The 16,008-nt window shown below is 39.7% G+C and overlaps 1 protein-coding gene across 1 annotated transcript in view; it reads left to right on the top strand.

The window, feature by feature from the left end:
• The first annotated feature begins 127 nt into the window (after positions 1–127).
• LOC115775610 (IgGFc-binding protein-like) overlaps positions 128–16,008 on the top strand; it is a 65,691-nt gene continuing 49,810 nt past the window's right edge. Inside the window, 18 exon segments of the mRNA XM_030723078.1 lie at positions 128–135; positions 232–438; positions 440–485; positions 2,629–2,777; positions 3,376–3,504; positions 3,634–3,725; positions 3,728–3,780; positions 4,042–4,183; positions 4,423–4,619; positions 4,821–4,959; positions 5,279–5,395; positions 5,780–5,904; positions 6,536–6,681; positions 7,121–7,264; positions 10,799–10,906; positions 13,688–13,857; positions 14,862–15,064; positions 15,694–15,838. Of these exon segments, the coding sequence (XP_030578938.1) occupies positions 128–135; positions 232–438; positions 440–485; positions 2,629–2,777; positions 3,376–3,504; positions 3,634–3,725; positions 3,728–3,780; positions 4,042–4,183; positions 4,423–4,619; positions 4,821–4,959; positions 5,279–5,395; positions 5,780–5,904; positions 6,536–6,681; positions 7,121–7,264; positions 10,799–10,906; positions 13,688–13,857; positions 14,862–15,064; positions 15,694–15,838 (2,320 nt within the window).

Genomic DNA, 16,008 nt, shown 5'->3' with positions numbered 1-16,008 from the left:
ACCTTTAATATGTGTAATTTGAGCAATGGATGGTCTAGTCACACCTGAAGACAACAGTTTTTGGAGCTGTGCTGAAACATGATTTAACAAATACTGTGTAATAAATTAAATCTAAATACATTACGTTATGAAGTTGTAAGTTGATAGTTTCCAGCGGTGGGATTAATACACCCTGTAAATTACTTAATTGAATGTCTGAAATATTTGGAAAAAAAAATTGCTCACTTACAGTTTCCCCTCAGGTACATCCACTTGCATAGCATCTGGTGATCCACACTACACCACTTTTGACAAACGCAATTACAACTTCATGGGCAACTGCAGCTATCTGATGTCTAGTCCATGCAATGACACAAGTGTGCCATACTTTGAGGTCCATGCTGACAATGAAAATCGGTATAACACGCCAACCGTCTCATATGTGAAGGCTGTCCATGTATGCACACATGATGAAGATCTCCATTCTCAAAGGTGGCACTGTGCAGGTAAGAAATGGAGGAGGAACCCTCGTATTCTGCATGTATTCCTGTTTTGCAGTTCAAAAACAGTCACACTCTTAGAAATTTCTCTCCCCAACCAGTTACAGCAGGTCGTTTCAGCACTGATTTAATTTGAAAATTATATGAATATAACATATAAAATGATAAAAATAAAAAAAAGTTCTTATTGTGTATGGATAAATGTGTGGTTGCTGTAATTAAACGTCTACTTAAAAAGCTATCACTTGACCCAGCTGTCTTAGCTAATTATAGGCCAATCTTCAACCTTCCTTTTCTCTCAAAGATTCTTGAAAGAGTAGTTGTAAAACAGCTAACTGATCATCTGCAGAGGAACGGTTTATTTGAAGAGTTTCAGTCAGGTTTCAGAATTCATCACAGTACAGAAACAGCATTAGTGAAGGTTACAAATGATCTTCTTAGAGCCTCTGACAGTGGACTCATCTCTGTTCTTGTCCTGTTGGACCTCAGTGCAGCTTTTGATACTGTTGACCATAACATTCTATTACAGAGATTAGAGCTTGCTATAGGTATTAAAGGTACTGCACTGCAGTGGTTTGAATCATATTTATCTCATAGACTCCAATTTGTTTATGTAAATGGGGAGTCTTCTTCACACACTAAGGTTAATTATGGAATTCCACAGGGTTCTGTGCTAGGACCAATTTTATTTACATTTATACATGCTTCCCTTAGGCAGTATTATTAGAAAGCACTGCATCAATTTTCATTGTCATGCAGATGATACTCAGCTTTACCTGTCAATGAAGCCAGATGACACACATCAATAGTTAAACTGCAGGAATGTCTTAAAGATATTAAGGCCTGGATGACCTCTAATTTCTTGCTTCTAAATTCAGATAAAACTGAAATTCTTGTTCTCGGCCCCACAAATCTTAGAAACATGGTGTCTAACCAGATACTTACTCTGGATGGCATTACTTTGGCCTCCAGTAACACTGTGAGAAATCTTGGAGTCATTTTTGACCAGGATTTGTCCTTCAATGCACATATTAAACAAATATGCAGGACCGCTTTTTTGCATTTGCGCAATATTTCTAAAATTAGAAACATCCTTTCTCAGAGTGATGCTGAAAAGCTAATTCATGCATTTATTACTTCTAGGGTGGACTATTGTAATTCATTATTATCAGGCTGTCCTAAAAGCTCCCTGAAAAGCCTTCAGCTGATCCAAAATGCTGCAGCTAGAGTACTGACAGGGACTAGAAAGAGAGAGCAGATTTCTCCCATATTGGCTTCTCTTCATTGGCTCCCTGTTAAATCTAGAATAGAATTTAAAATTCTTCTTCTCACATACAAGGTCTTGAATAATCAGGCCCCATCTTATCTCAAAGACTTCATAGTACCATATCACCCCAACAGAGCACTTCACTCTCAGACTGCTGGCTTACTTGTGGTTCCTAGGATACTTAAGAGTAGAATGGGAGGCAGAGCCTTCAGCTTTCAGGCCCCTCTTCTGTGGAACCAGCTCCCAGCTTGGATTCGGGAGACAGACACCCTCTCTATTTTTAAGATTAGGCTTAAAACTTTCCTTTATGATAAAGCTTATAGTTAGGGCTGGATCAGGTGACCCTGAACCATCCCTTAGTTATGCTGCTATAGGCCTAGTCTGCTGGGGGGTTCACATAATGCACTGTTTCTCATTCACCTTATTTACTTTGTTTATACTCCACTCTGAATTTAATCATTAATTGATATTAATCTCTGGTTCTCTTCCACAGCATGTCTTTTCTCTCCCCTCAGCCCAACCGGTCGCGGCAGATGACTGCCCCTCCCTGAGCCTGGTTCTGCTGGAGGTTTCTTCCTGTTAAAGGGAGTTTTTCCTTTCCACTGTTGCCAAGTGCTGCTCATAGGGGGTCGTTTTGACTGTTGTGTTTTCTCTGTATTATTGTAGGGTCTTTACCCACAATACAAAGCACCTTGAGGCGACAGTTTGTTGTGATTTGGCGCTATATAAATAAAATTGAATTGAATTGAATTGAAATAAACAGGCTTTCCAATGGTATAAGGTCTATTGCTGTTTTTGCATTGTTAGAACAAAGTATGAAAGACAAATTTCATTACTTTTTTGGTGCTAAATTTATTAATTATCCCTTCTTTTCGCGTACAGGTTAATGGGACCAATGTCAACCTGCCACTCTCCCCGGCCCCTGGTGTTTCTGTGTTCAAGTCAGGAAAACACTACACTGTCTCCATGAACTTCGGTGTGACTGTTCGCTATGATGGAAACCACTTCATGGACATCAAAGTGATCAAAGAGTGAGTGAAGACCAAAGTCATGTTTTCATTATGAAGAAAAATTCTCTGAATAACTACTTGTCCAGAAATCCACATCCATACTAACGGGACTAAAAACATATTTGGACTTTTGATGTAAACTGAACATGACTCTTTCATGTGTAGGCAGTAATAAGGTGCTAAAAGGCAGAACTGAATGGCACAGCAGCTGCTAGCATAGAGAATATCAGCAGATATTGAAAGTGTTTTTGTTTTTATCCACATGGGAATGTGACAAGTCGTGGAAACATAGGTAATGACAAATTTACCAATCTATCATCTGATGTGGATGTGTGATCTTTTCAAAAGCCTCCATTCCTGCCTGTCCACACTCAATCCAATCCAAGACTTTTCAGTCTAAAACGGAGTCAACAGAATTTCCAGTCTCAGAAGTGCAATAATGTTGGAACTGTGCAGATGCTCGGCACAAGTTATTAGATTCTCATTTTAGTGTGAGGTTCAGCCTAATGTTGAAAATGAAGCAGCATTTGGCTGGAATTAAAACAAGTTGCAAGGCTGAATGAATTGTTACTCTTGCTTCCACAAAACTGTGACGTGCTCATTTTCCTGTAATCTGCAGCTATCAGAACAAGCTGTGTGGACTGTGTGGCGACTATGATGGAAATACTAAAGATGACTTCCGCAAACCAGATGGAAGCTTGGCTGCCAATGCCAATGACTTTGGACACAGTTGGAACACGGATCCCGAGTAAGAATTACATAAGATACAAGCGTGTACCAACACTTCAAATCCTTTTTTTCCTTTTAGAAATGTTCTCATTATATGCACCACTGACAAAAAGACAACATTTTTTATGCTGAACATTTGTCTTGACAGATGTAATAAGAAACCCAACACTACCATCCCCGGGTGTGATGAAGAAGACCGGGAACTGTATGAAAGCTCTGGTTATTGTGGCATTCTGCTGGACAAAATGGCCCTTTTTCTGTGTGCCACCCAAAGTCAACCCCAATGTATGTACATGTAGATTAGTACATAGAGTATAGTACAGTATAGTGAATTTATGTATGTAAATGTGTGAACACAATGCACCAACTTAATGATAAAGGTGTATTAAATGAAAGACTAGCTTCTGTTGACACATCATAAGTTATTGTATGTATTGAGCTTGATTGTAGAAATATGGGTAACAGATATGAATGTGAAGCACATCTTTTGAATTTCTGCTTTTAGTTGGTGCATCGTAATATTAAGCATCATAACAAACTAATGTTTTGTTCTCAGAATTACTTCAAGGACTGTGTCTTTGACTTGTGTGAGCTGGATGGAGCCAAGCCCATTTTGTGTGAAGCCATTGAAGCCTATGTCAATGAATGCCAAGACCGTGGGGTCAGCATTGGACAATGGAGGAATGAAACTTTCTGCCGTGAGTGCTGGAAGGACAAATGATCTAATTTAGTCCTGTATTCATAAACATCTTTAGCTGAAAACAATCTTGGCTGAGCAGTTGGGACAAAATCACACAAAAAGCTTTATGTCAGTTCAAAAATGATCTTTAAGTATTCTTGTGAAAAGCTGTCATTCCGAATCACTAGACTCTCTTAATATTTCCAGCACATACTTTTATTCCCTGTCACTAACTTCAGCCTTTTGTGGTCTCCTTAGCACTAAGCTGCCCCCCCAACAGCCACTACGAACCCTGTGCAGATCCTTGTCAGGAGACATGTTTTGGAAGACCCCCCTCCTGCGCTGGTCCGTGCTCTGAGGCCTGTGTGTGTGATCCCAGCTACGTCCTGAGTGCTGGCAAGTGCATCAAGGAGGACTCGTGTGGCTGCAAGCACTCGAACGGTCAATATTATGAGGTACAGTCTGATAGACCAGCAGTGCATGATTTATGTGTGTCAGGTCACTTTTACTTATGTGGGCAAATGCCACAAAATTCCAAAAGAAAACTGTCATGTGTTTATGAGCTCTCCAAAACAACACTTTCATGCATAAAATAATTACAAACAATCAACTGTGTGCACTATGCTGAACTGTCACTTTTGTTGTGCATCTCTCAGCCTGGAGAGGAGTTTTTTGAGGAAGACTGCAAGCAAAAGTGTCGGTGTGATGCTGCCGGCATTACCTGTGAACCCTCGGAATGTCCCCCGATGCACGAATGTAAACTCCAGGATGGAGAGCTGGGCTGCTATCCCACTGGTATGTTTGTATTTTTAGATCCAAAATGAGTAAAGCTTTGCCTGTTACATTCTAATTGTTACATGCATTTCTTAGTAACACAAATCATAGAATCATCGAATCATAGATTCGTTGCTTTTCTTTAGGAAAGAAAAGCAACGAATCTGCTTTTCTGTCTAGTCAGAAAATTCTGTTGTCACTGTATCTGTTTTTAATGCCAACGTAAGTCCAAAGCAGAAGTGAAGTGCACGCTTATTGAATAATTGTTTTACAGTGAGTTCAGCTGTGCTTTAGTCTTGTGATCCTGATGAATCCAGGCTCTTTGTTCCCTTTTTCTCAGGCTCCCAGGACTGTGTAGTCTCTGGGGATCCTCACTACAACACATTTGACAAGAAGTACTACAGTTTCATGGGAACTTGTACTTACACGCTGGCCAGAACCTGTAGGAATAGTACAGGTATGCACACATTTTTCATTGGTTTCTCTTTGTATTTTTTTTCTATTTTTGAAAGACTTGCCACACCAAACCCACAGATCAGTTGACATTTAAATGAGTTAAATGAGTATCATCCATTCATTACCATGATCAGTTCACTACAATTACAGGACAGGTTCAAACAACCATAGAACATTAGTCTGCTCCAGTCAACATTTGTACACTGAATCATCAGGAAGCATGACACATATTGTTTCATTCACACATTTGCTGAAAGAAGAAAACACTGAATGTCAATGGTGCTTTGTATGCTAATGTAAAGAACAGAATATGCTAATATCTGCCAATACTCACCTCTAATATAAACACACAATATTTCTGATTGCTGTGGTGTTCCCTGTGCAGGTCCTTGGTTCTCTGTGGAGGGAAAGAATGAGGAGAGAGGAGTTGCAGGAGTGTCATACCTGAGAAAACTATATGTGACAGTGAATGGAATCACTGTGATCCTGATGAAGGCCAGGAGAACACTGGTCAGTATATAAAATCAATTACTTCCATTATCTGTTATAGTTTCTGTGTTTCGGCAAAACGTGTGCCTATACACGTGCCACACACGCCAGCTGTATCATCACCATGTATGTCTTATGTCATGTATGTCATGTGTGAAATCCTACTGAAATGACAGAGCTGTGCAAAAGTCTTGATCTGTCCCTCATGTCTTCCAAGCCAGACTTTCTTGTAATTTTGAAAGTGGTCTTAAGCAATAGTTCTGCAGGCTTCCTGAGGGTCTTTCAACGTTTTTGAGGACACAAGCTGCTTTTTCACTCATTTTCAGTCCAGTTATTGAGCCTCACCATTTTCAGAGGAGTGTTTTTGTCTCTTTCTTTGTTAAGCTTCTTAACACTGATCTATGAAGCTTTGTTAAAAACATAAGAAGCCCTAACTCAAGGGATGAACTAGTGTTGTGTCTATGTATAACGGGCGAGTCCTTGAATTGAATTGAACAACTTAACAAAGAACTAATCTGAAACAGTGACAGACTCAGACAGAAATAGATCCACACTCTTCCTCCAGTTTTACTCACTAAGCTGTCCACAAATCAGAGGTTTACACCATCTGTTTAATGTCTTTCTATCATCTTTTTCTTCATCACTAAATCAGGTGAATGGACAACGGGTGGCTCTCCCCCACTCCCCCTCTCCTCTCATGTCTGTTAGTCTTGCTGGTCAGTTCATCACCCTTCAAACATCTTTTGGCGTGAAGGTGCGTTGGGATGGAAACCATTATGCCCAGATCTCAGTTCCCAGGTTGGTATAGAGGTTTGTTTGAACTGCATTGACATTTTAGGAAGCTCCTTGTTTACTTATATATTGGCAATGCTCTTTTTATTTGAAAAGTGGCATCACATGTGCATAAAATACAGCTGAGCCCTGTTTCCATCATTTTTTTTTTGACTCCAAACGCAACTATGACATAATGATCTGAAAAGAATCTGACAGATAATTCGATCTGAACTGCTGAATGTCACGAGCTATTTTATGTCTGTTGTGAAAAGTTCTTGAAACAATAGCAACTGTCCATTTGTGCAAGTTGCAATTCAAAGATGGTGGAGTTATGCTACTTTTACCAAACAGTGATGATGCCCTGGCCTACTGCATCAGAGATTCTTGCATTCTCTTCAGTCTTTTCTAGAGTGACATTAAAGGGCTAAACAACACCTTGTAAATATTGTCTTTGTCCCTCCAGCTCCTACTTTGACCAGATGTGTGGCCTTTGCGGTGACTATGATGGGAACCCAGACAATGACTTTACTAAACCCGATGGCACCGTGGTAGGAAATGCCAATGATTTTGGGAACAGCTGGCAGACAGAAGAAGATGAAGATGACTTGTGAGCTCAAACACATGTATCTCTTTGTGTCTCTCGTTTCCTATGGTTCTGTCTTTTGTTAACCTACTGTCGGAGTCTCTCTGACTAGTGTTGTAGTCAAGACCACCTAACCCGAGACCGAGACAAGACCAAGACCAGAGGGTATCGAGACCGAGACAAGACCAAGACTTTTAGGGTCCGAGACCAGTCGAGACCAAGACCGAGGGGGGGCGAGACCGAGACAAGACCAAGACCAGTGCCTGACACTACATGACACAATAAAATGTGAAACATGATCAAAATCACTTCTCAAATTGATCTGAAAGATCCGCATTCCCATAAAATCACCCTGATATTAAACACTCACAGCTCAAATAAATATAACCATCTTTATTTAATACTCCTGGGTGACTTCCATCATTTATCACAGAATGTAAAACAATTATTCATAGTTCATCACAATAGTCTTAACTTTTCTCTGCCTTTCATAAACTATGCATAAAGTTGTGTTGTTTTTAAACCAACAACCTTTGTAAAAATGGGTGCTTTTTCAAAACCACATAGCTAAATGTGTAAAACTGAAAAAATGGCAAACACTCATCAACAGTAAGAACTAAAGCCTTTAATCTTATACAGATTAAAGCTGCAGGATGTAACTTTTATAAAAAATCTGGTTTTTACATATTTGTTAAAACTGTCACATGTCAGACAGTATGAGACCGATAATCTGCGAAAAAAATGGAGCTCCTCCACCTCCTCCCTGAATCGCTCCCAGTCAAAAACAACCAGTCAGAGCCAGGAGGAGGGTCTTAGCACTGTCAATCACTCCTGGTGTATGCTGCTCAGTGTAGTTGTGTGCAACACTTCATAATTTGGTATCGATCCTATGCCAAGTAAACACAGGGCCATTATCACCGATACTGATACCAATACTTTTTAATAATTATGAAGAATTTCCATGAAGTTTAACTGGTTTGAGATTTTTTTCCTTTGGATCATTAATTAGTTAAAACCCAGGATAGAATTGGGCAAAGTTTATATGTAAGTAGAAAATACTTTATCAAAATAAAAGTTATTGTTCTGAAACAATAGAACAAAACAATTTTCCCCATACATTGATGTCTGGATTTTTTTTTCATAAATTAAGTGTACAAAATCACTCAAGAACAAATGCAAACTTTTTTCCAGGTAGATTTTTCATAAAGTATAATAAAAAAATTTAATAAAAAATGTTCCTTCTTTTTTTTTTTTTTTTATTTTTTTTAATTTAAAAAAAAAAAAAAAAAAATGTTCCTTCATTCACTAATTTTCTACAAATTTAAATTTAAATTTGATTTAAATGTTTCATAGCAAAATCCTTTTTTTTCCCAAATAAAATATGTTATGCATCACATGACAGTATAAAAAACACTGTGGGGAGGGGAGGAGCAAAGTGCTCTGTGCTGTGACAGGAGCGACACTTAGACAGTCAGCTCGCATCTTTGATGAAACCTCAGCACTGCATACAGGAGAGAAACTGAAGCCAAAGTATCGATCTCATCACACTGATATTGATCAATACCAATACCAACGTTGGCATCCATATTATTGATATTAGGATCAATCTGCCCACCACTAGCTCAATGTATGAATGGCGGAGAAACAACTTACTTACTTCTCTGCTGTTACCATTGGTGGTGGCCATGGTAACTTCCGGGTTCTAGCAAGAAATATTTCTCACCCCAGCACTAATGCTAATGCTAATTAGTAAGCTAATACTAACCACTAAATGCCGCTCCCACTTGTTAATTGAGTGATGGGGCCTAAGACATAACCAGAAAGCAGTAATCAGTTTTTTTGGACGTGTAGTTACATTTCTTGAGGTGCATGTGAGGTTTGCTTCAGAGAGGATTTTCAGTTATACACAAAGGATCAATACAGAACTCTAAATCAGGCCTTATTAGATCGATAGAATGATCATTTTTGCATATAATCCAGAAAAGTTACATTTATACATCAAGCATTTAATGTGTCCCAGAGTGCCGTTTCCTTCCACTGTGTTTGCAGAAATCACATAAAAAAATACACAACAAAAACATAATCCAGATTCCTCGGCTGCTAATAGCATTTCCTACATTTGAATATCAGCCACCATATTGTGCGCATAAACTATCACGTTTTTAATGCAACAATAGGAAGTGACATCATCTTGCTGGGAACTGTAGTATTTTATTCTTGAAGGCCTCTCATAGCTCTACTGGTGCTGAAAACTAATGTTTGACTATGGCTTTCTGAATACAAGTAGGGCTGCAACTATCAATTATTTTAGTAATCAAGTATTTAATTGATTACTCCGTCAATTAATCAAGTAATTGGATAAGAAATAATTTTTCATTTTAACAACTCATCAGCTTATTTTAACTTCCGTACTGCAGATGTTTCTCTGTGTGAAACAAACAGGGTGGATGGAGCAGCTACAAAGTTCTCTGTTCTTCATGTTGCTGATCAGGTGGTTGATAAAAACATTTTGACGGATCCCCTCTGTACTGAAGGGGGTGGAGGGGGCACCGAACGATTGCTAGTGCTAATGGCAGCCCCCCTTTCCCCAGTACACTGTGGTTATAGATCTGTTCTGGTGGCTACAGCTGACGTAAAGAAAAAAATAACAGCTGACATCCTCTGCACAACACGCGCGCACATTCAAACATGCGCACTCACAGCACAGAGAAGTGGGGGCGTGAAAAAACATCTCAGGGATCCACTCGTGTTAAAGGGTCGTTTATGTTTTTTTTTGGAAATGCTCCGCTTACACGGAGACACCTGAGCTGCAGAGCTGAAACCAAACATCAAAGCAACAAATTTGTGTCGAGGATTTTTAATAATCGAATTGCGTTATTCCAAGAATCGTTGCAGCCCTAAAACTTGCATTAAATTTTTAGTTTGTGTATCAAAATACATGAAGGTTGGTATTTACCTTTCATGCTGGGATTTTTTTGTTGAATCGGAAGCCTGAAATTTTCCTTTGATCTTCATTTTCCCTCTTACTTCTCTTCGTGTTCATGCGGTTATTTCGATTTATGCAGCACACGCGTGACCATAGTGAGATCAAACGTACACACTGTGAATGAAACTGTCCGTGCTCTGTGGTAGATTGCAAACTGCGGTGAAATGATACAGGTGTAAGCAGCGATAATAGCAGCGACCTAGCCGGGGCGGAGTCTGTGAGGTGCGCTCCTTTGAGAGGCAGAGGAGCGCAATCTTTGTTGGATTTGAATCAGTACGTTTTGCATCCAATAAAAGCAAAGATGTTAACAAATAAATTGGACAGTATTCTGGCAATTTAGTGATATTTCCACAGCTGTGGTCTTGACTGGTCTTGAAATAAAATCCCGAGTCCGCAAGGTCCGAGTCCATGACAAGACCGAGACCAAATGTGGTCGAGTCCATGACAAGACCGAGACCATCAAAAAGCGGTCTCGAGACCGGTCTCGAGACCAAGACCGATCTCGAGTACTACAACACTATCTCTGACGTATTGAAGGGAATGCCACTGTGTTTTGTGTTTGTATTGATCAGCTGCACCCCAGGAACAAAGCCTGACCCGGACTGCGACCCCGACTTGGAGGCTGAAGTAGTAAAACCAGACAAATGTGGTAAAATTACAGACCCTGCTGGACCCTTCCGGTAAGAATCTAGAACTCATGTGCTTTGGGTTATTGATCTGCTTAAACTGTTGAGATTCCTGGGTTTTTACAACTTTTTAGGGCCTGAGCGCAACCTGTGCGAAGGCCCTATTGTAATTGCTTTGGACATTCAAACAAATGAATTGCTTTTTTTTTGAGGGCCTAAACATGCTCAAAAACTCTTGAAATATTGCACACGTCAGGTCTGGTGAAAATTTAAGTATTTTAATGGTTTCAGGCATGGCCCTTTCAAAATGGCTCTACAGCACCACCTTTAGTTCAATTCCCTCTGCTGTGTTTCACGTACATGTATGAAATTTGGTACACATATGTAACATGTCCAGACGAACAAAAAAGACCACACGGTCCAATGGCCTAAACCCAACAGGAAGTCCGCCATTTTGAATTAAATGGTTGATTTTAGCCATTTTCTGCCCTTATACTTTCTCTAATAACTCAGAGGTTTTGGATGTTATCAACTTCATATTTGTTTTGTCTTGTCTACACAGCAGGGGGAATCTAAATTTCAAAAATGGTGAGTTTTCACCAGAGGGCGTGGCCGTGACACCACAGTCAAGTTTGATCATTCGCCAGGAAAATTTGATTGCCTCTCGTTCAAACCTGCATTATCCAATCTGGATCAAACTTCCGCAGTAGGATGACGGTCCGCCCCTGAACCCATACATATGATAATATTTACTGACAGTCGCAGTGCCACCTAGTGGGTACAGGAAATGTCATGTTTGACACTTTGAGGTACAGCTCCAAGGTAGTTGAGCAGAACCATCTCAAATTTCCCCTGAAAATCCTTAAGGAGTTGGCCTTACATTGTTTTCTTACATTGCTTTTTTTTTTGAAGACAAAAATGGCAGTAACCCAAAGCCACATTGCCCAATCTGCGTCAAACTTTAGTGGTTTGATAAGCCTCCTGCCCTGAACACGATATGCATAAAGTCCCTAAACCTTAGAGCGCCACCTATCATGAAATACCATGTTTTTTGCGCCCCGGAGCTACATTTTATCTACATATCTGAAATTGTGCAGGCTCATATAACATCCTAAGACGTACAAAAATGTCTCTTGGACCCATACCCGAAACCCTACAGGAAGTCAGTCCTCCTAGGGCATTTCACCCAGTGAGACCAAAATGGCTCCAGATCATCTAGACAAGTAGCCCATCAAAAGTTATTCATGGTTTTGTAGAATATTCAACGGCCTTGTCACACCAGGCCGATGAAGTTGGCCTTCCTTTTTCTCCCTTGCCACAAAATTTTTTGGGCTCTCGTTCGCACATGCTTGGCCCGATCAGCCTAAAAATGTAATCACTCATGTACACACTCAGGCTGAACCCATAACTACGGATTCAAGGCTATAGATGCAAGAGCGCCCCCTACAGAAACAAATGAAAATTTGTATAGCATCCACAAAATTAGTTTCTGTGAAATGCATGAAAATTTGTTTCAAGATGCTTGACATCATCCTGATCAAAAAAAGTAAATGAGACCCATGCTCTATTTTGCACGATACAGCCGTGACCACACCCCAAATACTGCATTGGGTTTATATGGAAAGCAAAAGATTTAGTTTCACAGAAATGTATGAAATTGGTTACAGACATTCTGCACACCATCACAATCAAAAAACCTCCGAGTGCGCCACTGGTCACGGGTCCACATGCGTCGGGTGCGAGGGCCCGATCATCACCGCTTGCGGTTTTAATTAATTAATTTTTTTTGCCAACCTTGAAAAACCCCTTGAGATAGATGGTAAAATGCCCGGAAAAAACATCAAGCTGACCTGTAAAATAATTTTGAGCAGGGGAGCAAATGAAGTCACACCAGCAGACTGACAGTTTAGAGATGTGGGCTTTTGAGGTTACCCTGAGTTATTTCAACAGAGTGAAGTTAGTCTGTGCTAGATTTGAATGACTTAAGTTCATCAAACTTAAGTCTTTCAAATCCCACCCCTCCCCTGTTACCACAGGTGTGCCTCAGGGTTTTGACCTGGGGCCCCTCCTCTTTATTACTTATCTTCTTCCCCTTGGCAATATCTTTGGTTAATTTAGTATTCATTTTCCCTGCTTCCTAACTCATCACTCCCTCCCTCCTCCCTCACCACCTGGTTGTCTGAAATGAAATCTTGGTTGTTGTTGTTTTGTTTTTTTTATTATTATTATTCTGTAAAGTGTCCTTGGGTGTTTGAAATGCGCTTACAAATAAAATGTATTATTATTTTTATTGTGCTTCCTGAATATAGAAAATGCTTTTTTCAACAAAAATGACAAATAGATGATAGAAAAGTTATTTTCTAGGTAGATTTTATTACACAGACCCAGAGGTCAGAGGTCGGGTCAATTTCAAATTCATTCTGCAGCATAATGATGAATCCAAAGCAAACCAAGTCTTACCACTTGACAGCTATCTTGGCCTCTAGACACTTATTCCAATGTTCTCATTTTAATGAATTGGGAAGAGAGCCTCAGCATTCATCTGTGATTAAAAGAACATAAAATCTTTGAAATCACCAGTTGAAAGTCATTGAAAATGACTATGTTCCAAAATAGGGTCTAAATATATATATATATATATATATATATATATATATATATATATATATATATATATATATATATATATATATATATATATATATATATATATATATATATATATATATATATATATATATATATATATTTATATATGCTTGATGGATAAATTCATGGACTGTGCATAGGGGCCTTATCCTCCCTAAACTGACTGAGGGTTTTTCTCTGTTTCAGGGAGTGTGTCAATGTAGTTAATCCCACGCCATTCTTCCAAAGCTGTGTGTATGACATGTGTCAGTTCAATGGCCAGCAGCACGTGCTGTGTGACCAGCTCCAGGCCTACACTGACGCATGCCAGAGTGCTGGAGCCAAAGTCTACCATTGGAGGACTCCTGACTTCTGCCGTAAGTTCTCACTAGTTTAATAAGATGAACCTTCTTTTTTGGAAGAGGATTATTTGTTGTCTTTGTTTCGGCATCAGGTATGCTTTGTGAACACCATAAACTGTATCTAAAAGATAGACATAGTCACTGTGACCTCACCTAGGCTTGCCAAAGCTTCATTCTTTGGAAATTGTCTTCATGTAACTAAAACATTTTACACCCTGCTCCACAAAATTGTAATTTACATTTATAATCCTAAGTAAGTACCTAAGTAAGTAGGAGGAGAAGTTAGAATACCCAATAATGCAGTGCACACTCCTGATCCTGCTGCGTTAATGTGTGAACAACGCAGGAAATATTGTCTGTCCTTTTCCATTGAGTGCTTTTATGGTAAAATATTTTTTTTCCCTCTAAAACTGCCGAAAGCTTCCCCCCTTTTCTTAAAGTATATACAACCATACATTTTTAGGCAGAGAAAATTCCACCCCAAAAGTGACATGTAAAGTTTGGGAACTTGCACCATATGTGGTGGGCTGTATCATGATGTATAAAATAAGTTTCCTTGCACTTCCTTTGACAACAAATGTGTATGTTTTTGGCTAATTCTAATTCTCAGATGTCTGTGGCATCTTTAAGACTAGATATTTATAGTTTTAAAAACAATTGGTAAATGAAATGTTTTGGTTCTGTGGGATGATGACAGATGATAAATTAGAATTTGAAAATCTAAAGTGCTTTTAGAGAATAAGATGGAATAGACAATGGCTAAATTAGAAATGGGTGACTTCACCTTAAACTGGTATTACTGGAACAGAAGAAAGCCCAACATTCATGTCATCCTACCTACATCCTAATGTTTATCCTTTCATTTATGTCTTAATTCTAGTATCTGTTCCTCTCTATCCTGCCCTTTGTTTGATTCATCCTAGTGCCCCTCCATAATCAATGAATCGCTCCTCTTCTACTTTGCCCTTTGTCTACTGTTGTTCCCTCTCACTATTTTATATCCCCGTTTGTCCAAACAGCCCTGGCCTGTCCTCCCAACAGCTCCTACTCCCTGTGCGTGAGTTCATGTCCTGAGACATGTCTTGGTGTGGTCGGACCACATGGCTGTGAGGACGTCTGTGTGGAGGGTTGCGAGTGTAACCCTGGCTTCATTCTCAGCGACGCCAAATGTGTGGCACTGAGAGACTGTGGCTGTGTGGACACTAGTGGAACCTATCATCCTGTAAGTGCAACCAGCCTTCAAGCAATTTAAAACCACATTCCATTTATTCTTAAAATGTGCTAACCTCACTTTATCATGAGGTTTACATCTGATATAAAATAAAGTTGGTCTGAATTTCATCGAAAGTTTAGTTGATATTACAAAATATGGCCAGAGTCAACTGGACAGTTGTTCAGTTTCATTTATATAGTGCCACTTCACAAGCACAGTCATTGAAGAGCATAGAGACACACACACACACACACACACACACACACACACACACACACACACACACACACACACACACACACACACACACACACGCACGCGCGTGCGCGCACACGCACGCACACACACACACGCACACGCACGCACACACACACACACACACACACACACACACACACACCCCAGTACAAAGGAGATCCACACTCACCTAAATTAAAGGTGGACACACTGCAGTTGGCACAAACCTGTCAATGTTACAACAAGGGTTTTTAGTGGCAACTTATTCATTTAGAGAAATTATATATATTGTAATGCATTGCACCTGACTTTAAAAGACCTTGGAGTTATAGTGTGGGTTAGTCTGAGTATTACATGACAGTATTTCTGATTATTTTTTGCATTGTCTGTATGTTTGTCAGTTGGGTGATGACTGGTACTTGGAGGGTTGTGAGCAAAAGTGTATGTGTCACAGTGGAGGTCTGATACAGTGTCATAACACCAGCTGTAACCCAGCCACTGAGAGCTGCCAACTACACGATGGAGAATATGAATGCCGCCCTCTGGGTATGTTAATCACACAACCTCACACACACCTGAAGGTTATATTCTATTAAACACATATGAGGTTTGTGTGAATTATCTATCTTATACAGTGAATCCAAAGTCTGTCCATCCATGTGCCCATCAGCGAGTGAGTGAGTGTGACAGAAAAAGGTCTGCATGAATGGGTGAAT

Source organism: Archocentrus centrarchus, unplaced genomic scaffold, assembly GCF_007364275.1.
Source record: "Archocentrus centrarchus isolate MPI-CPG fArcCen1 unplaced genomic scaffold, fArcCen1 scaffold_24_ctg1, whole genome shotgun sequence".
In the NCBI taxonomy this organism is placed as follows: domain Eukaryota; kingdom Metazoa; phylum Chordata; class Actinopteri; order Cichliformes; family Cichlidae; genus Archocentrus; species Archocentrus centrarchus.
Note: the sequence above shows the minus strand (reverse complement) of the source record. Positions and strands in the feature narration are given on the sequence as shown.